General features: G+C 35.5%; 1 protein-coding gene across 2 annotated transcripts in view; it reads right to left on the reverse strand.

The window, feature by feature from the left end:
- COG5 (component of oligomeric golgi complex 5) overlaps positions 1 to 27072 on the reverse strand; it is a 285705-nt gene that overhangs the window by 25366 nt on the left and 233267 nt on the right. For both annotated transcript variants that reach the window (XM_030834402.3, XM_030834401.3), the window contains exons 15-17: positions 13515 to 13625; positions 11991 to 12053; positions 3312 to 3415 (exon numbers count right to left, since the gene is read on the reverse strand). In XM_030834402.3, coding sequence (XP_030690262.1) covers positions 3312 to 3415; positions 11991 to 12053; positions 13515 to 13625 — 278 coding nt within the window. The remainder of the gene's footprint in view (positions 1 to 3311; positions 3416 to 11990; positions 12054 to 13514; positions 13626 to 27072) is intronic.

The raw sequence follows: 27072 nt of genomic DNA on the forward strand, positions 1-27072 counted from the left end.
AATGCTGCCTTCCCCAAACAGATTCTTGGCAAAGATATCTCTGCTCTTGTGCTATTTAATCCAATCAGTCCAATAGTAGAATTCTGACTGTGGAACTGGTTATGTAACAATACACATGGTATGCAATTTTTTCCTCCCAGATGATGTTTGGAAAGGCTTTAATTTGGATCAACAGATGATGCCAGCTGATGCTCCATGAAATACTATTTATAATTTATAAGTGTTTATAATTGCTCTTTAAAGAATATATGAAAAGAATGTGCAATATTTATAGGAAAGAAGAGTTATGCCAAAATTAGAAATCACCTGATATTAATTAGCGGGCCAGTGAGATCACTGGCTATATAATGCTGAATCTTTTTTTCAAAAAATAAATCATACTCTGAGAATGATGCAGAGAAATTGGCAATGGTCTAGGGAAGAACAACAGATATGATTCAAATGCCTAGAGCAAGAGAATGAGGTGGACTTAATTATTTTAAAATACAGCAATGGTTATTATAATAAATGGGATGCTAACCAAAGGTCTTCCACATCCAGAGAGCAGATAGAAATAGAGAAAGCATGCTATGTTCCAGCAGGAAGAGACTTTGTTCGGGTGTAAGAAAGAATGTCCTAACTATGGCAAGGCCATTGAGGGGGCATGGTGGAACACTGCTGTTTGCAATATCATAGGGTAGAATGCTGCTTGGTATAGAGTACAGGGACAGCCTTAGTAAGAGATGGCAATCTTCACGTGGGGTTTGATTTTGCCAGATTCAGACCATCATGGCCTATCTTTATTCAGGTTTTGTCAGTCCAAAAGGCTAGGTTAAAAAAAAAAAAAGGGAACCAATCTCTTTCTAATCTTATGCTTTATCAAAAGCACTGTCATTATCTTGGTACTACTCTGGAGGATTGTTTCAAGAATTCTAATCCGGTTAGGTGATATGATTTCCTTGAGGATTAGAAAATGATATACTAGACCAGGTTCTGTAAGCGTGTGTTAATGTAAGTAAAATAAAATGATCTATTAGAAAAATTCTGAAATATGTATTATCAATTCTCAGCATGGATTAGAAGTTTGACTTAAATTTACTAGAATATAAACCTTGCTTGGCAATTGCTAAAGCTCAATTTTCCTAGTTACGTCAAACCTTTTCGTAAGAGGTTCTCAACTGATAAAGTGAGCAGAAATGTCACGGTCTTTGTAATGAGAGCCCGCATACAGAGGCAGAAGGCAGAAGGACTAAACAAACACATGCCTGAGAAGCGGCACCAGTTGTTCCGGGGTCAGTGTGTGTTCTCCCCTCCTCAGAGGCGCTCATCCAGCACTTCAAGGATCTAGGGTCCTCCTACTGTTACTGACTTCCCTCTCCCATTCAAAGCTGATATCAAGACACGAGTCATTTTACATTAAATAACAGAATTTCAATCAATGTACTATGTCAGACATTTACAATTTAAGCTTTATCTAATTTGGAAAGAAACATACAGCTCCCACTAAATACATTTAAAATACCAGGAAACTGTGTTGAGGATTACTTTTTAATTAGCAGGAGATTCTGTAATCATACTACAAATAAGGTTGGCCCAGAAGGTAAACCTGATTTATTCCTTTTACCGTGAGAAGGTGTGAAGGGCTTGAAGGGGCAGGTATTCATTATTATTTTTCCAAGTGTGATCCCGGAAGATGGCCCTACTATAAAAGTGATTCCACTTGCTGAATAGTTTCATCCAATGTCATCTTATATTTCATATAAGCCATACATATATGAAATGACATGACAGAATTACTAATAACAAGGTTCTAGAAAGTGGGAAAATTCCTGCCATGAATGCTCCACACTCCTGTACGGCCATGTATGAAAAATAACTTTCAGTGGAACCTCAAATGTCTGCTGTACAGAGAGAGTGAGCTGAAATGGAGCCATTAACGGCCATTTGGGGAAAAAAATTGAGGACAATGTTATACATCTTAAAATAATGCTGCATACCTGTGGCAACCTATCAGTTAAAGAACCAATCTGGCTCACTACTATTTAAGCAAACTAATAAAAACATATCTACTTGGGAAACCAACTTTTAATGTCTAATGTGTTATCTGCTGTGGCTCATCAATACAGTTACTCAAGTAAGCACCTGACCACTCTTATTAGAACAAGCCTTCAAAAATTACTCCAGTTTTGCTTCCTTTTCAGAGGCATTGATGATTGGTCTAACTGGGACATTTCAGATCATTTCTGAACAAAATTCATTTCCTCCCAAATACTGGTAATCAGCAGTTTTATATTCCTGGCTCCAAATACTACAGCATTTTTGTGTAGAATCCACTTTACCCTCCTGTGCTTCATACCATTATTAAAAATAGAGACTGACCTTTTCACCTTTCAAAAGGTACTTTGTAAATGAAAATAATAAATGATTTGAAAAATTAAAATACAGTGTAATAATCACATAATTTTTCTACAAACAGCTAGACTAGTGGCTAGAAATTTAATAAAGTAGATACACTATTAAACAACATGAACATAAAGAAACAGGGCAGTTAAAAAATAGTAACTAACTATGAACTAGGAATAAAAAACATATCTACACTAATATATGAATATTTAGCTCGAGTATGGTTAAATTTTTTTTAAAAATCACACTAAGCATGTGCAAGTAACTATTTCAAATTCTCCACAGTTTTCTAATACACTAAGTCAAAACCATTTTACTTTACTTAAAAAGATTTCAGTAAACAGTAAGCTAGGAACTATGATTCTTATTCAAGACACACATGAAATGGATAAGCAGTATACACATGAAAGAGCTGTGGAATAATACCAAATTGCTTATGGCTAGGAGTGACATGACCAGATTAGACTGCCACAAGACTCTGACAAGGAAAATCATCTTTGCAGGGGGTTGGGCAGGACCTTGCCCTCAAAACCAGAGCGGGAATCGGACTAGCAGAGTGACAGAGGCAGGACATTTTATACAAGGAATACCATACCAATACCAGAGGCTCAAGTACAGCCTATTTGTGAGAAGTAAGGAAAAAGATATAATTGCAAAGAGGAGATAGTACCAAATGTCCTGAAGTGCTAAGCTGAGTCCCGCAGATGTTAATGGTTCCATGTTTCAATGACAGGAGAGAAGATGACAAGAAGAACTGAAAAAAATTAATCTGCTAATGGTGCTCAATGAATAAAGTAAGGATGGAGGCCAATCCCATCACAAGAGGAACAAGGTTCTAGATTGGTAGAGACTTAGGGAGTAGAGGTGGAGGTGGGAATGAAAAACAAATGTACTGAAGCTTAGTGAAAACTCTGGTTGGAAGTCATTACCCAGCAAAATCTTCTTGATGCATAGTGATGATGATGGCCTCTATGGCATCTCCCACGGAAGTCAGCAAGGGCTGCACAGCATTTCCCATAAGAACATGGACCTCCTGAAAAGAAGATTAAATTAAGGAGAGGCAAACTTTAAATAGATCAAACACAGAATCTGAAATATGAGAAGCATTTTGAGTAAAAGTTTTCACATTATATCAAATTCAAACTATATGCAGTTTAACTATAATACCCAACAGAAGTCTGCTCTTCTCCTAACTGCTGTCAGTAATGATTTTTAAAGCTTAAAATATGTGGAACATGGCACTGAAAAATTTCAACTCCACCACTTTTCTCTTATTTTCAAAAAGTTGAATGCTCAAATGAACCCCTGGAGAAAGAAGAAGAGAGGGGTAGTGCCACTTAGGCAGCAAAGATCACATGAACACACTTTTTTTTTTTCTAATTTCCATTCATTTATTCTTTATATTATTTTTTTAACATCTTTATTGGAGTATAGTTGCTTTACAACGTTGTGTTAGTTTCTGCTTTATAACAAAGTGAATCAGCTATATGTATACATATATCTCCATATCCCCCCCCCTTGCAGAACACATTTTTTAAAGTTTCTGAAAAGACTGAGGCAAAACCAAAAGTAATTCTTCAAAACTGGAACATCATATGCTTTTGACCAGACTGAATATAATAAATATATCAGTGATTCTTAGAGGGCAGAACAGTTAGCCTTTTCATGGATTAGATTTCTATTTAGAGTTCTACAGCAGTGAGTCTCAACTGGGGGCAATTTTGCTCCCCAGAGGACATCTGGCAATGTTTCAAGACACTTCTGATTGTCACGACCGGGGTGGGGTAAGGGTTTGCTACTAGCATCTAGTGGACAGAGCACAGAGACGCTGCTAAACACCCTAGAGTGCACAAGACAGTCCCCCACGACAGAGAACTACCCAGCCTAAAACATCAATAGTGCTAAGGTTGAGAAACTGTTCTCCTGTGAGGTATAATTATCAATTAGGTTATATAAGACCCTAGGCCTTAGTTATAAGGTTTTAGTGTGAAAATATGACTGGGCCTCAGTAAACATTCAAAATCTAAATTTTAAGTATATTATATGTGCTTCAGTCATGATTACATACAATGAAGATGGATGACTCTGGCTCATACAAATGACTGAAATCAGTGAGAAAAGGTTAAATAGGACCCTTATTCATGAAATTCCTAAACATCATCTCCAGCCCTTAATCTCTGATAAAAATAAACATGTATACAGGATTGAGAGAGACATGCGCTCCACATTTTCTCTCTAAGCCCTCTCCCCTCAATCCCTTGGCTCTCCTTACTGAAATAAAGGATGAAAACAAACAAAAACAAACAAACAAAAAAAAAAGAGAGAAAGAGTGTGTGTGTGTGTGTGTATGCACTTATAGTTTGCCCTCAGGGAGCTCACAATCTAGTGACAAAAGGTAACAAGTTGTAGTGATATCAGTGCTCTACAGAGTGCTATGGGAAGATGGGAGAGACACCCAACTTATATTGAAAGGATTTAAAAAACCAAAGGTGTTGTGTGAACTGAATTTCAAAGATCAAAATGGGTTAAGAACCAAGTGTGTGTGTTGGGGGAGAGTGGGAGGCTGGTGGGGGCCATATGCCAAAGGCACAGGAGCCTAGGGAAGTTGACACATTTGGGGAACCGCAGGTGTTCAACACAGGGTATGAGGTGGCTGCCTATGTGGAAGAGAGACAGAGAGCAGATGTACTCTGCGTAGGCTGCTAAGGAGATGGGAATATATCCTGAAGGGACTAGGAAACCAACAATGAGTTTTAAGCAATGAAAAAAAAACCGTGGTTAAAGCTTTGAATTGGGGAAAAATCATGCTGGACAGCAGAGTAGATAAATTAGACTAAAGTCGGGAGGATACAGTAGGAGTACAGATGCAAAGTGGTGAGTGCCTGAACCAAATCAGAGGCAGCAGGAACAGAGATGAGGAGACAGGGTGGAGACACCGGGAATCAGATGTGAGAAATATGGAATGTAAAGACTGAAGGGTACACTCAGATTTTTTTTTCTTTAATGACTTGGTGGCATTATCAACTGAATGTGTAAATGCAGACGCAGCTGGCTGATTTAGGGACGGAGGGAGAAAATAATGAGTTCAGTTTTGGACACGAGTTTGAAGGACTTACAGGGAAATCCACATGGGCTATCTAGTAGGTGCTGAGATCTTTACAGCTGTAGTTTCTGGCAAGTTTTGACTAGATATGGTTGTCTTTAGCTTTTAAGAGGGGAGATGAAGCCAAAAGAGTCAATGAGATCCCAGAGGATGATTTGTAGAATAAGGCCAAATGCCATTTTAAGGTCATCCAGAAGAGGAACCTTTGACGGATTAAGGGGGGTAATAGCATGTATTTTAGTATAGGTCACATGCTGGATACTGTGCTATGGGCTTCGCAAGTAATCATCCCACTGAAAACTCAATTATTCCTTCCTCTAAGAATTACAAAAATCTCTAACTTACAGATGTGGAACCTAAAGTAATTTGTAGATAGGGAAACTAAAGTCAAGTTAAGGAGGTGTCCAAAGCCATCAAGTGGAAGAGCTGGGATTTTCTAGGTGCATTTGACTCCAATGAGCTTTTGGTTATATCAATGTGTATATACTGGGCAGAGAAGTTAAGAAGAGATCCTGGAATACGGTGAAAATAAATAGGAGATTTCAAGAAGGAAGGGCAAGTTTTCTACGCTAGTATGAAGGAGTGAGTACCTAACTACAGATCCTCCTACAAATAATCATGGAAAAATACCAAAAACAAAACAAAAAAAACCTACTGGAGGCTTCTGGAGATGGAAAAATGCAATTAGTTTTAGAGGGGTGTGTAAATATATAGCAAGCAGAAGAGACTGAGTTTTCCCTTTTTTGTGATTCTGCTCTGAGAGTGACTATAGTCATGGTAGTGGCAAGGCTGGGTGGCTAAAACTCTGAGAGAAAAACCAAACCAAACCAAACCAAACCAAACCTACAGTCTTTCAGGTCAAAGGAACAAGGGGAAGGAGGCCTGGTTCAACCAGGGCTGCTGGAGAGTGAGAGGGGAACCTCAGGAAGGAGACAGCCAGAGAAGAAGAAATCCTATTTTTCTATGTGTGAACTCAGCACTAGTCTTCAGCTGACTTGACCATGCGTGTACAAGGCAAACTACAAATGGCTTGCAACTAAGGCTTAAAGAACTATACTGAGATCTGAGACGCGGCCAACTGCAGGTTTGACAGTGCACAATTTGAGTCTAAACAAGCTAATTAACTGCTAAAGCAATGGTCAACATTTTTAGGAGCAATATATAAAAATACTGAGTCTATACAACACAACATTCACATTGTCTAGGATATATTAAAATGACTACATACAAAAAGCTAGGAGATGTTGTCAATTCTAAAGGGAAAAGACAATCAATAGCTGCCAACTGTGAAAAGATCCAGACTCTACAATTATCAGGCAAGAACCTCCGTGAGGTAGAGAAAAAAATGCCCATAATAAATAAAGTAATAGGAAATCTCAGCAGAGTGACTGAAAGTGTAAAGAAGAACCAAAATGGAAATGTTAAGCTAAAAAAATTATACTACATGCAGTGAGATGTAAATGTACTTCAGTAAATGCAAAGTTTCTATATTTTATGTGCTACAGTACAATATTAACTCTAAAAGACTGTGGAAAGTTAAGGATGCATGTATCCATAGAAGAGCAACTAAAAAGAAAATGAAGAAGAGGTACAGGTAAAAATCTAAGAAATAAGTTAAAATGAAATTAAAAAAAATAACTAATAATCAAACAATCCAAAAGGTGGCAGAAAAGGTGGAAAAGAGGAAATAAAACAGAGGAGACAAACAAAAAACAAATAATAAAACTATATACCTAAATAAAACCTTACTGATAATTATACTATGTTAATGGATTAAACACTCCAATTAAAAGGCAGGGATTATCAGAACAGAAAAGAGGCAAGACCCACTGTATACTGTCTTCAAGAGGCGTATTGAAAAAAATAAAGACACAGGAGTTGAAAGTAAATGAACAGAAGACAGAGTAGTTAAATTAATATCAGATAAAACAATGCATGACAATAAGTATTAAAGCTAAAGAAGGATATGTCATAATTACAAAGGGTGTTCAACAGAAGGCATAAAAATGATACATACTTATATAACAGAGCTTCAACGCAACTAGTAATAGAGCTTCAAAACGGAGGAGTCAAGAATCAACAGAATGAAAAGGAGATATAAACAAGTTCACAATCATAGAAAATTCTAACTCCCATCTTTCAGCAATTGATAGAACTATATAAAATACCAGTAGAGGCATATAAAATCTGAACACATCACTACACCTTAACTGATATTTACAGAATGATACTAAACAACTGAAGATTATATGTTTTTGTCAAGTACACATGGTTCATTCATCAAGACAGACCACATGCTAGACCATAATACTCAATACATTTAAAAGGGCTGAAATCATACAGAATATGTTTTCTGATGGTAAGAGAATTAAATTAGAAATTAATATCACAACACTGTAAATCAACTATACTTCAATAAAAGAGTGATTAAAAAAAAGAAAACAGGGCTTCCCTGGTGGTGCAGTGGTTGAGAGTCCACTTGCCGATGCAAGGGACACAGGTTTGTGCCCTGGTCTGGGAAGATCCCACATGCCGCGGAGCGGCTGGGCCCATGAGCCATGGTTGCTGAGCCTGCGTGTCCGGAGCCTGTGCTCCCCAACGGGAGAGGCCACAAGGGTGAGAGGCCCGCGTATCGCAAAAAAAAAAAGAAAACAATAAGATATCTAGAAATACCACAAAAAATTAGAAATTAAAAGAAAAAACCATGGATCAAAGAAGAAATCACAAAAGAAATAGAAAATATTTCAAACTGAATGAAGATAAAAGTGCAACATAAGAAAATTGGAGGGAAATTTACAACTTTAAATTTTTGGGGGGGGCGGGGGTCTAAAAATCAATGGTATAGGGTCTCAAAAAAACAAACAAAAAAAGGCAAAGAAAATTCAAAATAAGAAAAAAAAAAGACAAGAGCAGAAATCAGTGAAATAGAAAGACAAACAGCAGAGAAAATTAATAAAGCCAAAAGTTGGTTCTCTGAAAAGAGCAATGAAATTGATAAACCCACAGCTAGACTGATAAAGAAAAAAAAAGAGAACACAAATCATCAGTATAAAAAATGAAGAAGAGGTTATCACTATAGGTCCTATAGACATTAAATGGAAAGTTAAAGAATATTATGTACATTATTCTGACAAATTAGATAACTTAGATGAATAGACAAGTACCTTAAGTCACAAAGTATCAAAGCTCACTCCAGAAAAAAGATAACCTGAATAGTCCTGCATCTATTAAACAAATTAAATTTGTAGTTATAAACATCCTACAAAAAAACTACAGGCCCAGATGGCTTCACTGGTGAATTCTACTAAGCATTTAAGGAGAAAACAATACAAATTCTACACAGATTCTTTCAGAACATAGAAAAGGAGGAAACATTTCTAAAACCAGACAAAGAATTACAAAAGAGAAAACTATATACCAATATCCTTATGACCACTTTAACAAAAATTAAGTAAATCAAATCCAAGAATACATAAAAAGGCTAATACATCATGATCAAGGTTGGTTTGATATTTGAAAATAAATTCCTGTATTTTATTAACAGAATAAAGAGGTAAAACTGTATGATCATTTTATACAGAAAAAGCTATTTGATGAAACACCACCATTTACAATTTTAAAAAGTCTCAGTAAACCAGGAATAGAGAAGAACTTGTTTAAAATAGCCTCCTTTAAGTAGTAAAATAAACACTGAGTGCTCTCCCCCAGGTCAGGAACAAGTAGACAAGTCCACTCTCACCTGCTCTAGGCAACATAGTACTGGAGGTCCTAGCAGGTGAAACAAGGCATGGAAAAAGGCATCAAGATGAGAAAGGAAGAAATAAAACTGCCTCTATCTGTATTATGATACGATGGTGTACACAGAGAACTTTACAGCTGGGTGAGGTTTCCCACTTAATGGAAAATATAAAACAGAGAAGAGAGCATTGTGGGGAATGCCTTCATGTAAAGGATGGGTAGAGGATTAATAACTACCACAGGAAACTGAGAAAGGATACTAGATTATATTTCATAAGCTCTTTACAAAGCAGGGAAGTGCTTGCCTAAAATAGCAAAGATTACAAAAATACTGAAGCCTCAACAATGCAGAATATTCCCGTATATAGAACATCAAACCCACACAATAAGGGAGAACTGTCATATATAAACTTTGTAATATACTATCTGCACAAGATGATCTCAGTAACAAATGGATCAGAATTATTGGGCTAAGGTGTTTAAATGCTACTTATAGCTGAGGTGGTTATAATGAAATGACTCTAAATGTAAAATCATTAATATTAATTATGTCATCCATGACACAGGAGATAATGCTTGCAATATGAGATGATGAACTTTGAACCTAAAGTAACATTTAATTTTGGATAAAATCTCAACAAGGTAGAGGAGACTATTATGTGTCTACCTATATTTTTTAGTAAGTAAAAAAGTATGTTTAGTATTTTTTCCATCAAATAAATAAAAGCATACAGATTTTTGGTTCTTGGGTTGCACTTATGCATTGTGACATCCTAATTCAAAGTGATGCAGTAAGTTTCCTACAATTTTATGAAAATTCAAGACTCTCTTTTTTTTCTTTGAGTCAGAGGATTCTGTTTGTTCTTCACTTATTATGCCATAAAGATTTTTAATGAAATTTAATTAAAAAGCAAGGCCAAAACTGTTTCACTGAGGTCTGTTAACACAAGAAATTCGGGCTCTAATTGACAGGGTCACTGCAGGAGGAGAGTCGTGAACAGACCGGTAGTCGTCTCTTACCCAGTTCTCAAAGGCAAAACTGGCGAAGCCTCAGCAAACTGCGGTGCCCAGCAACATCAAACACCAGTCCTGGTGAGCAAACCTCAGAGTGAAGGCCACAGCTCAAGATGAGGGCAATTTCCCCTGCACTGGCCTCAACCCCAGCCTAAAGTGACTAATACGAAGAGTAACCTTTATTGTAAGTTAAAAATACAGATACAGAAAGTCTACCCAACAATGAATTACAGTGTCTGAAGAACTTCTATTTTTGACTTGTCCAGGAGACTTTCATCATCAGGCAAAGTGTAGGCAACTCTCTCTTAACCTACAGAATGGACTTTCTCAAACCACGTGTATAAGTGCATATTCTATATATATACAATTATATATGTGTATATATTTATAAATGATTATATAGTATGTATGGGGTACAATGTAAAATGTTACTTATCTTGGGTAGTGATCAAAAAATGTTTGACAGCTATGGCCAGAAGATAAAGACAAATGAGTAACTACATATTGAAAAAAAAAAAGACTACATGTATTCCCTGCCTGGAAGCAAGAATAAAACAAACCTTTTGGTTTGTCTTATTGGCCCGATTTTACAGTATTTTTTGATTATCAATAAACTGGACAACTCTTACTAAAAACAATTATTTTTATTACGGCAGCTCTAATACTACTTCATCATAATGAGATAAGTACATTGGGAAAAAGAAAAGGATTCAGAGAAAACATCCAAGCATACTTTTTCTATGTTGGAGGAAAACAGACTGTCTCCTCCTCCCTCATATATGAATTTAGTGTCCTTAAGTTTTGCAGCCTTAAATCCCCATCCATGTCACCCATGGACAGCACTTGACCTCGGAATTTCCCTTCTCCTTCAGGACTTGTGACACTGTCCTCTCCCAATTTTCTTCCTCAATGATTGTTCTTTCTTTGTATCCTCTTTACTCTCTGAATATTTCTCCTTGGAGTTTACTGGTGGTAGACCATCTCTCTTTCTCCTTCCCTCTTTCTCTCTCTTAACTCTACCCAAGTGATCTAAATTCAATCTAACAGTTGACATTTACTACCTTTGTGTAGGTATACTGTACCATTTTATATCAACAGATACAGAAACTAAGGCAAGAGAAAACTTATTAACTTGTCTGAGGTCATACAGCTAGTTAAATAGTTGAGATGGGATTCATACACAGGCAGTTGAGCTCCAGAGTCTTTATTTTACTATGTGGCCTTAGTAGAGTTTCCAGGCCTTGGCATAACTGACATTTTTGGGCCTGATAATTCTGTGCTGTGGGGAGCTGGCTTGTACACTGCAGGATGCTTGACAGGATTCCTGGTGCTAGATGCCAGGAGCACCCCACTCCAAGTCATGACAATCAAAAATGTTTCCAGATATTGTTAAATGTCCCATAGGCGACAAAAATCACCCTGGTGGAGAACCACTGCTTTACTGGGATAATACTGGGCTGCACTGCCCTGAGACACAGTGCATACTTATAACTCTCTTGCTTCTCTTGCTTATGATACAATTATCATAAATGCAACACAGTCTGTAGACACCAACAGGGTCTATTTTTAAATTCTAGAAAAATATAAACACACATGTAGCCTCTCTCTTTAGGATAATCATCAACATGCTACTTTGGCATATGGAGAAGATTCTGAATTATTTTTAAAATGTGACATCTCCCACTCATCCAAACAAATAATTCTAAAACCTATTCCAATCTATAGAGTCAAAGATTAAATTACATTCTTTTACCTTTAGGGCTGAAATTATAGTTTGCTCAGCTGCTGGTGGGAATGAGCTCTGACTGGAAACCACCTAGAACAAATCCAGTTATAGTTTTGCTTAAGTTATTTATTTTTATAAATACTAATTTTGATCATCACATGATAAAACTGTTTCCACAAGCCACATATAAAATATTATCGTTACTTTAGAGTAGTATCTCATACATGTTTTAAAAATCCATTAGTGTTTAGTAGTTAGGATAGGTTTAAAAATGTTTTCCTGTATAAGGCAAATATCTACTTCAAATAACTGAAACATTAAGAATTCTAATAGCTAGCTTTCCTTAATTATAAAGTTTTAACTTGAAAAAGTCAGTTTAAAGTCATATTTACTTATTTCTTAAAAAAAAAATCACCCTTTGTAGGCTGACTATAATGTTTAACAAGTAAATGTCAAATGTTTCCGTTTTTACAAATCAATACCAACATTATGAAAATTCTGAAATGATCAATAAAGACATTTAAATCAGGCTAAATAAATACAACTTTGCATTGCTTTTGGTTCTTTAGAGTAATAATTAAAGGAAATGGAAACTATATCATATATTCTTTTCATTTACTTTTGTTATTTACTTTTCTGAGATTTACCTGTTAATAACCCTTTAAATATATTTTGTTTAGTGTGCAAAATACAAATTTTGGAAACCCCTAATTGATAAAAGGACTTGTTAAAAAATTTAAGTGAATGAAAAACTGTTACTTATAATTATTCTAAAATACAATCTAGCATATAAAAGCTCATATTAGAGGTCAAGGTTTTAAGAACATCATCTAACCTTTGGCTTTTTCAGGTCTTCTAACTATCTCTCTACTTACCAAATATTTTGAAAATCATTAATAGAGAGTAAACACAAGCAACTCAAGAATCAAAGAAGGGGTTGAAAGTGTTGCTTTCCTAATATTTATGTTTACAGTTCATCTTAGACATAATATATAAAGGCAAACAAGTTAAAATTCAGTCACTTTTTAAACAAGTATTAGATCAATAGCAAAAAAAATATTTTTTACTCATAAATAGTCTTCAATGATTATAACATACGAGTTCACTGTTTTTAATGCATCTCCTCCCCCACTTTTTTGTACAAAGGTAGAACCTTTCTGACATATTAGAGGGCTTACGAGTTCTTACTATTACTAGATTTGCTATAATTTACTACCACCCATATGATACCAAATTATGTGGTTTAATGGGTATAAAACACAAGTAATCTACCTTTAAATCATCTGTTCAATAAACTTAACTATACCAAGCAACCTTGAGGATCTACAGTTCATGTGTTTTAAACTAACTGTACAGACAAAAAGTCATACAAACAACAGAGGCCAGGATCAGACTGTTTAGAAAAAGTTCATGCCTCAGCTTATTTTACAATCACATTTTCATTGCATTCTTCTGCAAAAAATTAAATAACTCATTATTGTCTAAATTTAAGGCAAGAAGAAAGAAGAACTTGAAATTAAGTCAAAAGAACTTAATTAAAATAAAGGTTACCTTTGTTACCGATTGGTGCAACTTATATAGTGAATTCACTACTGCCACATTTCTTCTCTGCCCTTCGGTTAGAGGTCCAATCACCTGACTTGCATCTCCTTGGGTGGAGAGCTGTAAGAATTCAACACAAAAAGAAATTACCAAAATGATAGTTCATATTTACTGGGGGGAAGTTCATGGTCCCCTGAAAAAGAAAATGTTAATTGGAAATATTCAGGTCAAGCTTTGGACTTTAGGCATAGCCAGGTACCTCTGTAGATTTAACACCATGGACCTGGAAGCCTAATTAGTCTTGCATAGCAAGAACGTCCTTCATCAGTACTTCATAGCTGGTGGACTCCTGAGGTAAGTGCAACCTAAAAGCCCAGGATGTGCTGTTATTTTGATACATCAGCATAGTATGTCTAGGGAATACCTTCTGCCAACAGTTTTTCTATTAAAAAACTGAGAAATAAGCCATCCAAAAAAAGAAAGCAGAGAAGGAAGGAAAAAAGAAGGAAGGGAGGGAGGAAGGAATAAAAGTAAACCTACATCCTATGTACATTTGACAGCCATCATAATAGCCTAATGAAATGAGTTGTAAAAAGAGGGTATTACACTCATTTTTTCATAGATTAAAAAGGAAGTTGCTTAGGATTATACCGTGTATGGATGATCAGTAGGAGTGGTACTAATGCATTTTAGGGAAAAGGACATGGAATTTTTACTGAATTAATCTAAAACTATTATAGTTCCATTTAAGAAAAAAATCCACCTACAAATGATTCTCATATTAATCAGGTTTTAATCCAATCCTCTATAACAATTATTATTTAAAGGTCAATTAAACTTGATCAGGAAAATAAAACATGAGGCAAGTAACTATACATATGGATGCACATCTCAAACATGAAAAATTGGCCTTTTAATAGATGGAGAGATATACCATGTTCTTGGATTGGAAGAATCAACATTGTGAAAATGACTCTACTACCCAAAGCAATCTACAGATTCAATGCAATCCCTATCAAACTACCACTGGCATTTTCCACAGAACTAGAACAAAAAGTTTTGCAATGTGTATGGAAACACAAAAGATCCCGAATAGCCAAAGCAATCTTGAGAACTAAAAAAGGAACTGGAGGAATCAGGCTCCCTGACTTCAGACTATACTACAAAGCTACAGTTATCAAGACGGTATGGTACTGGCACAAAAACAGAAAGATAGATCAATGGAACAGGATAGAAAGCCCAGAGGTAAACCCATGCACATATGGACACCTTATCTTTGATAAAGGTGGCAGTAATGTACAGTGGAGAAAGGACAGCCTCTTCAATAAGTGGTGCTGGGAAAACTGGACAGGTACATGTAAAAGTATGAGACTAGATCACTCCCTAACACCATACACAAAAATAAGCTCAAAATGGATTAAAGACCTAAATATAAGGCCAGAAACTATCAAACTCTTAGAGGAAAACATAGGCAGAACACTCTATGACATAAATCACAGCAAGATCCTTTCTGACCCACCTCCTAGAGTAATGGAAATAAAAACAAAAATAAACAAATGGGACCTAATGAAACTTCAAAGCTTTTGCACAGCAAAGGAAACCATAAACAAGACCAAAAGACAACCCTCAGAATGGGAGAAAATATTTGCAAATGAAGCAACTGACAAAGGATTAATCTCCAAAATTTACAAGCAGCTCATGCAGCTCAATAACAAAAAAACAAACAACCCAATCCAAAAATGGGCAGAAGACCTAAATAGACATTTCTCCAAAGAAGATATACAGACTGCCAACAAACACATGAAAGAATGCTCAACATCATTAATCATTAGAGAATTGCAAATCAAAACTACAATGAGATATCATCTCACACCAGTCAGAATGGCCATCATCAAAAAATCTAGAAACAATAAATGCTGGAAAGGGTGTGGAGAAAAGGGAACACTCTTGCACTGCTGGTGGGAACGTGAATTGGTTCAGCCACTATGGAGAACAGTATGGAGGTTCCTTAAAAAACTACAAATAGAACTACCATATGACCCAGCAATCCCACTACTGGGCATATACCCTGAGAAAACCAAAATTCAAAAAGAGTCATGTACCAAAATGTTCATTGCAGCTCTATTTACAATAGCCCGGAGATGGAAACAACCTAAGTGCCCATCATCGGATGAATGGATAAAGAAGATGTGGCACATATATACAATGGAATATTACTCAGCCATAAAAAGAAACGAAATTGAGCTATTTGTAATGAGGTGGACAGACCTAGAGTCTGTCATACAGAGTGAAGTAAGTCAGAAAGAAAAAGACAAATACCGTATGCTAACACATATATATGGAATTTAAGAAAAAAAAAATGTCATGGAGAACCTAGGGGTAAGGCAGGAATAAAGACGCAGACCTCCTAGAGAACGGACTTGAGGTTATGGGGAGGGGGAAGGGTGAGCTGTGACAGGGCGAGAGAGAGTCATGGACATATACACATTAATAAACGTAGTAAGGTAGATAGCTAGTGGGAAGCAGCCGCATGGCACAGGGATATTGGCTCGGTGCTTTGTGACAGCCTGGAGAGGTGGGACGGGGAGGGTGGGAGGGAGGGAGACGCAAGAGGGAAGACATATGGGAACATAAGTTTATGTATGACTGATTCACTTCGTTATAAAGCAGAAACTAACACACCATTGTAAAGCAATTATACCCCAATAAAGATGTTAAAAAAAAAAATTGGCCTTTTATGGAAGAGGTGAAAATAGGAGCATCTTCCCTTTGTTATAGTGATAAAAATATGAGAGAAAGAAATACTGTTTTTCTTTCTACTCTCCTTTGATACACACACAAATTTTCAAAATTAAATTCCCACTTTATCCATTCCTACTTACGGCAACAAAATACAATTTAAAAACATAAAAAACTGCATTTAAAATAAAGAGAATAATCCTTCATTGAAGTTATAATCCATGATGATGGCTTTAAGTCAACATAAAGTTTTCTGACATTAGGTTAAATAACTCCAACTTATTTTGCCTTTCCTCATGGACAGATAGTTACCAAATTACAATCAGGTTGTGTCCTAAATGGTCATTTGTAAGTTAGTAGGCTGAAAAAAAAAAGCCGTATTTTTCCTGTAGAAACTATGTTAAAAATCAATGGTTAGACCTCAGATGAGCCCATACAGCCCAGTTTAATCTATAATGTGGTAAACTAATACTAATAGAAGCTCTGAGCTCCCAGGAGACAGCAGATGATGGGCTCCGAGCTATGGTGAGCGTGGGGAAAAGCTCCTGAAGCCACTTTGGAGACTATAGTGGCAATGGTCAGTGGCATCAATGGTTATCGTAGACTCAGGGGTTAGATGCTAAATATGTACCTGTCTATAATAGGCATTTAGAAACTATGAGTTCTAGCTGTACAATTTTTAAAAATAAATCTCTCTTCTCTTGAGATTCTCTCCAAATAATTTTGAAGTGATAACAAAGAAATGGGAAAAGAACCTTTCTGATGCTATCTTATTTCCACTTATTTTATGTATTCCATATTTAATAAAGAGACAAGCTCACTGCTAGAAAAGGATGGAGATTATTTTATTGATAATAATTGATCACAGTTTTAGGGTTTAAAAGTATAGAAAGGCCTATTTTACACCTATTAGGATGCTATAAGAAAAAAGACAGATAATAACAAATGTTGGCCATGATGTAGAGTAACTGGAACTCTTGTGCATTGCTGGTGGGATTTTAAAATGGAGTAGACACTCTGGAAAACAGCCTGGCAGTTCCTTAAAGGTAAACAGAGTGAAAATACACCCAGCAATTCGACTCTTAGATGTATACACAAAAGAAATAAAAACATGTATAAAACTATTCACAGAAGCATTATTCCATAGCATAACAGCCTCAAAATTGAAACAACCCAAATGTCAACCAACTGATGGATGGATAAATAAAAATAAGATGTCATATATCCATACAATGCAATGTTCCTCAGCAAAAAGAAAGGAATGAAGTTCTGATACATGCTACAACATGGAAGTACCTTGAAAGTAAAAAGAAGCCACTTACAAAAGGCCACATATTAAATGATTACATTTACATGAAATATCCAGAATAAGCAAATCCACAGAGACAAAAAGTAGATTAGTAATTGGAAGAGGGGTAAATGGGGAGTGATTGCTAATGGGTAGGAGGTTTCTTTTTGGGGTGATGAAATGTTCTAAAGTTGATTGTGAATATACTAAAAAACAATGATTTCTACACTTGAAATGGGTGAATTATATTTTAATAAAGCTGGTTTTTAAAAAGTATAAAAATAAAAATTCCCACACTACAAGGGTTATCAATGAATACCTTGAGAGCCTAGTGAAAACTAAGGTTAAGATTAGATGGCTCAGTTAAATAAATCTACAAAGTTCAATGAAGAAAATACTATAGTTACAGGAGCAAAACAATGATAATATAAAAGAACTAAAAATGAAATATCACTGTGCCAAAACCAAAGAACAAAATTTAAACATCAAAGTGAAAATATAACACTAGAAGATTGGAAACAAAAATAATATGCTGCTTATCTTGGCCTGACAGCACAGAATAGAATCAGTCCAACACCTCAGCTAAGTGGATCACCCTGTTTCTCTCCAGCACCACTCCTGTCATAAACTTTTTGGGGAAAATAATTTCAAACTTACAAAATGTTACAAAAATAAAAATAGTGCAAGGAACGCCCATTTATGCTTTACTCAGATTTACCTATTGCTAACATTTGATCTCATTTGCTTTATTATTCATAGTCTTTCCTTCTCTTTCACACACACACACACGTATATGCATATATTTTTTTCTGAATCATACATACATTATGGCCCTTTGTCCCATTTCAGTGGATATTTCCTAAGCATAGCACTACTCTTTTACGAAACCTCAGTTCAGTCATCGACTTCATAAATTTACATTGTTAACAATACTTTTATCTGGCATCTGCCATGTTTCCAAAAAGTTCTGGTTTCTTTTAGTGGGAAGTGGTATTAGAGACCAAGATCTGGGCCCTAGGTGTGTTCACTGCTACTTACTCCTGTAAAAACTCTTAATCAATTCAATATTTATATAGATGATTGCTTCAATACCTGGACTCTTACTTAGTTCCTTGTCTTCTTCCCCTTCAAGTTATAAAAACTATATAGTGAATTCCCATATACTGATAACCTAGACTTCACGATTAACACTCTACAATTTGTTTTATATCACATACCTATCACCTATCTTCAACTCATTTTATATTTTTGATTCATTTCAAAATAAGTTTTAGAGATCAGTATACTTAACCCCAAAACAGTTAAGCATGTGTATAATTAACTGGAATTCAATATTTACTTCCTTTTTTTTTTTTTTTTTACTTTTAAGGTAAAATTTATATGTGATGAAATGCAGACATTTAGTGTACAATTCATTGAGATCTGGTAAACTGCTTAACTTGTGTAATGCTAACCACATCACTCCAGAAAGGTCCTCCATCCCACTTCCCACTCAACCCCACTCTTCTGGTTTGATAAGTCTTGGCTTTTAAGTGGGGCTACATTCACAGACAATATGGAAAGATATTTTTAACGAGTTCCAAAGACAGTATTTCACATATTATTCAGTCTTTTACCAGCTCCTGCTGCCTCCTGCTGTGTTCTTCTTGGGAAAAAATTTTTATTTTTGCTCACACATATTTTCAAAACCACTAAAAGTAAGGTACAATTTATTTTTTCTAACATTTTATTATGAACACTTAAAGACTTGCACAGTGAACACCCACATACTGACCACCTAGATCCTACAACATTTTATAACACTTGCTTATGTTATCCATCCCTCTATCCATTTTATTTTTTTAATATAAATTTATTTTATTTATTTATTTTTGGCTGTGTTGGGTCTTCATTGGTGCGCGCGGGCTTTCTCTAGTTGTGGTGAGCAGGGGCTACTTTTCATTGCGGTGCACGAGCTTCTCATTGCAGTGGCTTCTCCTGTTGCGGAGCACGGGCTCTAGGCACGGGGGCTTCACTAGTTGTGGCAGGTGGGCTTAGTAGTTGTGGCTCACAGGCTCTAGAGCTCAGGCTCAGTAGTTGTGGTGCACGGGCTTAGCTGCTCTGCAGCATGTGGGATCTTCCCAGACCAGGGGTCGAACCCACGTCCCCTGCATTGGCAGGTGGATTCTCAACCACGGCGCCACCAGGGAAGTCCCCATTTTATATTTTTGATGCATCTCAAAATAACTTGAAGACATCACTGTATTTGTTACCACTGACTTCATCTCACTGATTAGTTTAATCTATTCTATATCTTTACATAAAGTTTTTTTGGGTATATGAATGTAAAGCTTTTTCCACTCAGCATAATGTTACTGGTTTTCACCCATGTTTGTTCCTTTTTATTGCTGTGTGATATTCCATTGTATGAATTTATCTGAGTTTGTTTTACCCATTCTCCTATTGTTCCTAGAATGTCTGCAATAAAATGAACACTAGACTTGGGAATCTAGCTTTTCTCTACCACTTGCTGAGTAACTGTGGCTTCGATTTCTTTATCTGCAACAGGAAACTAACAATATAGTCAAGACCAAAGTATGCTTTGTAAACTGTAAAATGCCTTAGCAATGTAAGGCACTACCTTTTTTTTTGGCTACGCGGCTTGCGGGATCTTAATTCCCCAACCAAGGATGGAACCTGTACCCCCTGCAGTGGAAGCGCAGAGTCTTAACCACTGGACCACCAGGAAAGTCCCAAGGCATTACCATTTTTATCTCCAGACAATTCTATGTCTGGTTCTCATTTTCTTCTCACTTATCCTTTGCTTAGTCCTTTCCCCTACAATCCACTCCTCCAAGCTCTACCTCACTCAGTACTGGTGAGGGACTACAGGCACAGACTAGGGCTGAGGAACTGGAAACAAAAGCCACTGAAACTATCTAGAGGTACAGACTAAATTATTTTGGCTCCTTTTTGCTTATGGTAAGAAAGCATCTTGTCCAGAGTAGGCATTCTCTATTTCAGAAGCCTCCAGCCATCTTCAGCCATTTTAACTTTTACTTTTTCAAGCTATTTCCTTCATCTGATCTCCTTAAAACTTACTTTTCACGAATTCACGTGTACATTCAGCAAGTAGAAGATGCTCATTAGGTATCTGTTGAATAACTGAAGGGCCAGAATAATGGTTCCTCATTGCTGCTTTTTCAAAGTTCACATTATTTGAGATGAATAAAATTGTATGGAGGTGCAAAAACACAGTTTTGGCTGTGAAGCATTAGGAACTAGGGAACTAGAAAGGTAAAAGCAGTAAGAGATTCAATATTCTAAACTATGAGAAATGTACATACTGGTGCATCATGCTACACTATTTAATAATGTAGCCTGGAAAGACGTCAGAAAGCAAAAGAGCAGCATTTGAGTTTTCAAACACACACACACACACACACACACACACACGAAAAGAAAGGGACTCCCAAGGCTAAAGGAATCCTTAATAATTAAAATGGTTCCTATGTGCAAACAACAAGACTTACCATTCCTTTTTAAGTTTAATTATCTGAAGAAAGTATTTTTCACAAATTCTAATTCTGTACATCTGCTCACTAGGAACTTTGTGTGAATTCAATGCATGAGAAACAACTGAGATTAAAGTCTTGAAACGATGATAAGTTATACTGTTAACATGAAGAATGTTTTTATATAATTTTTAATTTGTAGATGAAATGACCTCAAGATCGCCCTAACATCACAGCTGAGGGCTACAAGTAAAAGAAATAAAACTGACGATTCAAGAGATGAGTTGGATGAGAGCTTTAAATTTCTATTCAGATAATCTACTGAAAATTACTTTTGGGGAAATTATAAAGTTGGTGATTTAGAAGAATGTCTAAAAAGAACAAGAAAATATATTACGGATTAGTTATGAGTTACATACGGTTAAGTTACTTTCCAGATATTATGGAAATACCACTAGTGTTCTATTTATCCGTAATTTCCATTACTGCTAAGAAATGTCAACGGTACAGGATAACTCCTTTTTATATGGATTTGGTCACAATTCTTCTAAACATTTCTTGCAATCGTATGTAAAACAAATGAGGAAAAACCTATGTATTAGAATTTCATAGGTTTAAAACAGAACAATGCGAAATGTATACTAATCTACAATGCTTCCTGAATAAAAACAAGTCAAAACATTTTTATATTAAATCAGATATTTTAACAAAAACTTTGAAATAAGCTCTGATCAACCTTCAGTTATGGTTGTATCTATGCTTATTTTTCTGAAAGTGGTGAGTGTATTTGGATTACAACTACCAAATTTTAAAAGGTAATGTCATATTTATATTAGAACAAATTCTTTTGACCTAATGCATGCTTTTTATCCAATTTTGGAGTTCACAGCAAAAAAAAAAATTACACGCAAACGGCAAAGTATTATTAATGTTTTTATTCTAATGGAGTGTATAAAGGGCAAATAGCTAACTCTTCAATTGCACCCCCCACCCCCACCCCCACACACAGAAGACATCAGTAATCAACTGTGGCCCTGTTATGGCCTCGTAACACAGTGCTCCAGGTAGCGACTACAAATCTCTTAGACACAGGAGATGAAATCTATTTGTAATCCCTGAGTGATGTCATATGAGTTTTCCTGGACATCTGGGCCAATGATTCTAAGGGTATTCTATGGTTCACCTAAATGCTTTCTAGGTCAAGAGACGCTGATAAGCAATATATTCCAAGAGCCTCAAAACTGCTGTATCCTTTCATAGCCCGCTATCAGAAATGTATCCTAAGAAAATAGTAAAGCTATATGCACAAGGATAATGTTATTTATAAAACAGAGAAATTGGAAAATACTACATGTCTAAGAATAAGAGAATAGTTGGGTATATGAAACAATTCACATGCTGGAACAAACAACAATGGGAGGTGCTTACGGTATAGTGTTAACTGTAAAACAACAAACAAAAAAAAAGCAGATTTGTCTGTGCAGCAGTTTTGTCTCAGAAAAAAAACTGGAAAGAAATAAAGCAAAAATATTAAAAAATAGTATGAAGCATTACATAACGTGCAAAATTACCAGAATACTACTAAAAAGCACTGTAGAATTCCATACAATCTAAAAGGTTCATTTGTAGAATACACTTAGAAAGTGTTATACAAGATAATTTCCTCCATTATAAAAATGAAAGATGTACAATTCCATCCCTGAAAGATTTAAGATAATATAAGAAAATAAACTGCTTTGGTTACTGTTTACTTCCCCAAAAGAAGATTTCTGGAAAAGATAATCTCTTTTGATCTACTAATCTGTGACACAGATTAAAATAATTTTTATTTATATTTACTTATCAAATGCTTTCATCATAGATTACCTGGTTTAGAGTAAAGAATAAAAGAATTATAATTAAATATCACTTAGCTTATTATAACATGCCAATTAATCGCATTAAAAATATATACACACACACATTCACAATTAAATTACTATCTAACATCCCTGACACTAAATACAGTTTGTAATACATTAGAAATTGAATTGCATTTGAAATTCAGACATAGGCATGTTTCTGCAAATCTATATAGCAGAGGACAAATCCACAGGTTTACACAGCAATTCTTCATTTTCCTGGCATGTCAACCTAACTAAACTTCCCTGACAAATAAAATTAATTTTCTTAGGTGCTAAAACTATCAGAAAATATTTTTACGAAAATCTCGCTACACTGTATGTCAATACTTTTCTGGTTTCATAAATAAGACACACTGAACTTATACCTTAAGAAGTCAAATTCTACTTAACCTTTGTATGTGTTCACTAGTGAGTGGTGTTTTTGTGCTATTACACATCTTTATTTTAAAAGTAATTCTATCAGAGCTTCGTAGGGTATATATGGCTGCTTGCCCCTTCACTCATTAAACAGCTTTAGGTTACCATATCTCTTGAAATTGTGTGTTTCCTTTTCCTTTTCCTTTAAATTTTGATGATTTCAAGAATCCTAATCTTATTCTTAAGGTGTCAGTTTCCCCTTTTTGATCTTATCTCCCCTCATCTTGGTCTAACTTGCTGCGAAGTGGGAAGCTAGAGGACTAACCACATGCAAGCTAGGAGACTTCCCCATAAATTAAGTTTATATTTTAGTGCATGGACACTGTGACATCAATTCTAGAAGTTCAAAGGATGTTTTTAGTTCTTTTCTGGTTCTTATTTATATTTCAGACAGTTGAGTTTGTCAAATATTTGACTACTTGATAAAAAAAAGAGGTGTTACTACATATTTGTCTAACTGAAAATGAGGACAGGTACATTCAACTACAGAATAGATTCAATGGTAATGCTACATCTTGACATCAGACTAAACCTTCACACAGATCTAATATCAAAGAGATGACAACTTGAGATGGGTTCCCTTATGGACAATTAACATATAACTAAAAAGCTTGAAATCAAATCTTGTTTACAGACAAGAGGTGAGTAAAACCAGCACACAGGAATCAAATATAGCTTTGTAATTCAAAGCTGTATTGCTGAGACACCCTGTATTACTGTTAGAAGACCCTTTCATCAACCTACCTTTCTCATCAACCTACCTTTCTCATCAACCTCCTCTATATCTTTTCCCAAGCTCCTGTCCTTTATGTCAAAAACTCCACCTGGCACATGGGATTTGATAACTACAGTGGGTAGGGAAGGCAAACACAATTTGCTAGGAATGGATCACTTGGAGTTTTTACTTTTTTTTTTCTTCAAAGAACCTTACGCTTTTGAACAACAGATGGAGTTTCCACCTACCCATGACTGATCACTGGCTCCTAAAACACTGGCCTTGTTAATTTAACTTAGAATCATAAGTCTGTATATTAATTCTTTGAAGAAGAGAAAATGGTTCGTTGTCAGGTATACTGACCTTTTCCATTTTCCAATAATGAATACTAAGACTAATTTACTAATCAACAAGAAAACTCTTTTCATATATATTATAGAGAATAAGACCCCTTTGATTCAAGGTAATTTAGGTTTCATACACATTGAATTTCAAACCACAGAATTTCCAAAAGAAATAAGTTTATTACCCTTAGGGATACAGACAAACTAAAATCTCAGAATCCCACTATTAAGGCCTAAGCTAGTCAAAAATTTTTAAAAAATAATTAGTAGTTTATACATTTGTATATAGACTAGTACTTTCACAGTTTTTGAGATATAAATTCTAATGCAATTAAACCTATAATCTTGTATGCATTATTAATTTTCATAGCAAAGAAGTTCTTTATATATAGTCTAAAGGTAACTTTCAATTTAACTAGTCTTAATAATATAAAATTATTGGTTGGCCAAAAAGTTCCTTTGGGTTTTTCTGTAACATCTGATGGAAAAACCTGAACGAACTTTTTGGCCAACCCAATGTATTATTGAGCACCAAGCTAATGAGCCTCTCTCTAAATATTAATCTTAATAGCATTGTTTATAATGTCAAACCAGAAAAAAAAAGGTTAATTACCTGATTGAGAGCAATGATTATCTAAACTACAAATTTATTTTGCAAAATCTGGTGATGTCATTCTATGTTTGTGTTTGCCACAAATGACTATGACTGTCTGAGAAGTCTTTTTCTTTTTTTTAACATCTTTATTGGAGTATAATTGCTTTACAACGGTGTGTTAGTTTCTGCTATATCACGAAATGAGTCAGCTATACATATACATACATCCCCATATCTCTTCCTTCCTGCGTCTTGAGAAGTCTTAAGGAAGTAGCTCTGCCATTCTGCGGTGGCCTGATTGACCTCCTTAACCCCATAACTTCCCATTCTGAGAGTGGATTTGTCAATTTCTCTGTGAAATTCCATCCACTTTGTCTTATTAGTCTGAGGCTGTGTCGTAAGGTGTATCATAATTCTTATACCCTCCTAGTAAATTGTTCTTGTTCTCATTTTATGACCACCCTCTCCCCAACCCCTAATAATGCTTTTTGCTTTAGAGTCTATTTTGCCTGCTGTTAATATAGTTATATCAGCTTTTGTCTAATTACTATTTGCCTGAAATATTTTTTCTCCAGTCTTTTACTTTCATTCTTTATATGTCCTTAGGTTCTAGGTACATCACACAAAACTAAATTTAATTATTAGTTCTATCCAACTTGAGAAATGTCACTGGCCAGTTTAGTCTATTTACATTTACTGTGATCAATGATATATTTGGAATCCATCTTACTATGAACTTTTTATATGATTTTTTTTTTTGCTTCTTTTTATTCTGTTTACTTTTCAACTTTTTACTGAACCGGTACCTTTTTTTTTTTTTTACCCATTTTCCCCATCAATTAACTTAGAATTTATACATTCTATTTCTCTTCTTTCAGTGGCATAATTAAATTGTTAAAATTCATACTCAACTTAAGTCAAAGAATCTATGGCTTTACAGTCCTCCTGAATAACACAAGCATTTTAGAATGGTTTCAAATTCATTATTCTTTCCTCATTGTAAGCTTTGATGTGGACTTGTATTTTAGGGGGTGTTTTTGTTTGCATGTCCCAAACTAGTCACTATTATTTCTTATTTTATGAGACTAAGGCTTAGAATTACCTACATATTTACCAATTGTTTGTGCTTACTATTCCTTTTTGCATTTCAATCCTTCCTTTAGAGTTAAATTTCCTCCTTCGGTGTTCAACCATGAAACAGCTTCCCTCTCACTGAGAGTGAAGGCCAAAGCCCTCACTACATCCTGCAAGGGCTGGCATGATCTAGAGTTGAGGTTAGAGTTTCAAGGATATTAGATGGGCTCACAGGAATTCTAGGAAAGCCAGAGCATTTAGTCAGTCTCTAGTCTCCCAGTATCCAGGAATCCGGGCATATAAGCAAGACTGAAAAGGCAGAGTGCTTAGAACTAGAGGCCCTGGGCAGAAGGTGCCACTTCCCCGTGATATAACCAAAGTCTGCAACTAAAACTGCTTCAAACATCTACCAGACTTCTGTTGGCTTTGAAGCCACTTGCACCTGCCTCCTCAGCCCCACTGATTGTGATCAATCCCTTTGGCTGCTAATTAAATTCTTTCTTCTGTTAAAAACGTGCGTATCGTAAAAAGTGAAACAGAGCTAACTGGAAAGTATAAACTGAAAAACAAAAGTTCTCCCTGCACATCCTTAGTCCAATCCTCCAAGGTCATACACTAACACTTTCTTGTGGTCTTCTGTTTAAAAAAGGAAAAGGAAATAGAAAAGCCTTTATAAAACAGCATTTATTTTATATATCTATCTTATTTACAGGTGGGACTACTAAATGTAGTATTTTCACCTTCTTTTTCTAGCCTAATAATATACCTTGAGACTTTTCCAAATGAGCACACAGAAATCTTCACAAGACGACAAAGTATTTCTCTCACTGATTTGTAACTAAACTCCAAACTATTAATATTTTCTTGAAGCATTTTATTTGTACGCTTAAGAAAGGAAGGAAGAGGATCTAAACTCCCCGGAGTGCAATATTCCTTGTCGTTACTGTTACTCTTTTAAGGTTATTAGAATGATTACAGTTAGAAATTAGATTTCCCA

The sequence above is a fragment of the Globicephala melas genome, chromosome 9 (genome assembly GCF_963455315.2).
Source record: "Globicephala melas chromosome 9, mGloMel1.2, whole genome shotgun sequence".
Taxonomy (NCBI): Eukaryota; Metazoa; Chordata; class Mammalia; order Artiodactyla; family Delphinidae; genus Globicephala; species Globicephala melas.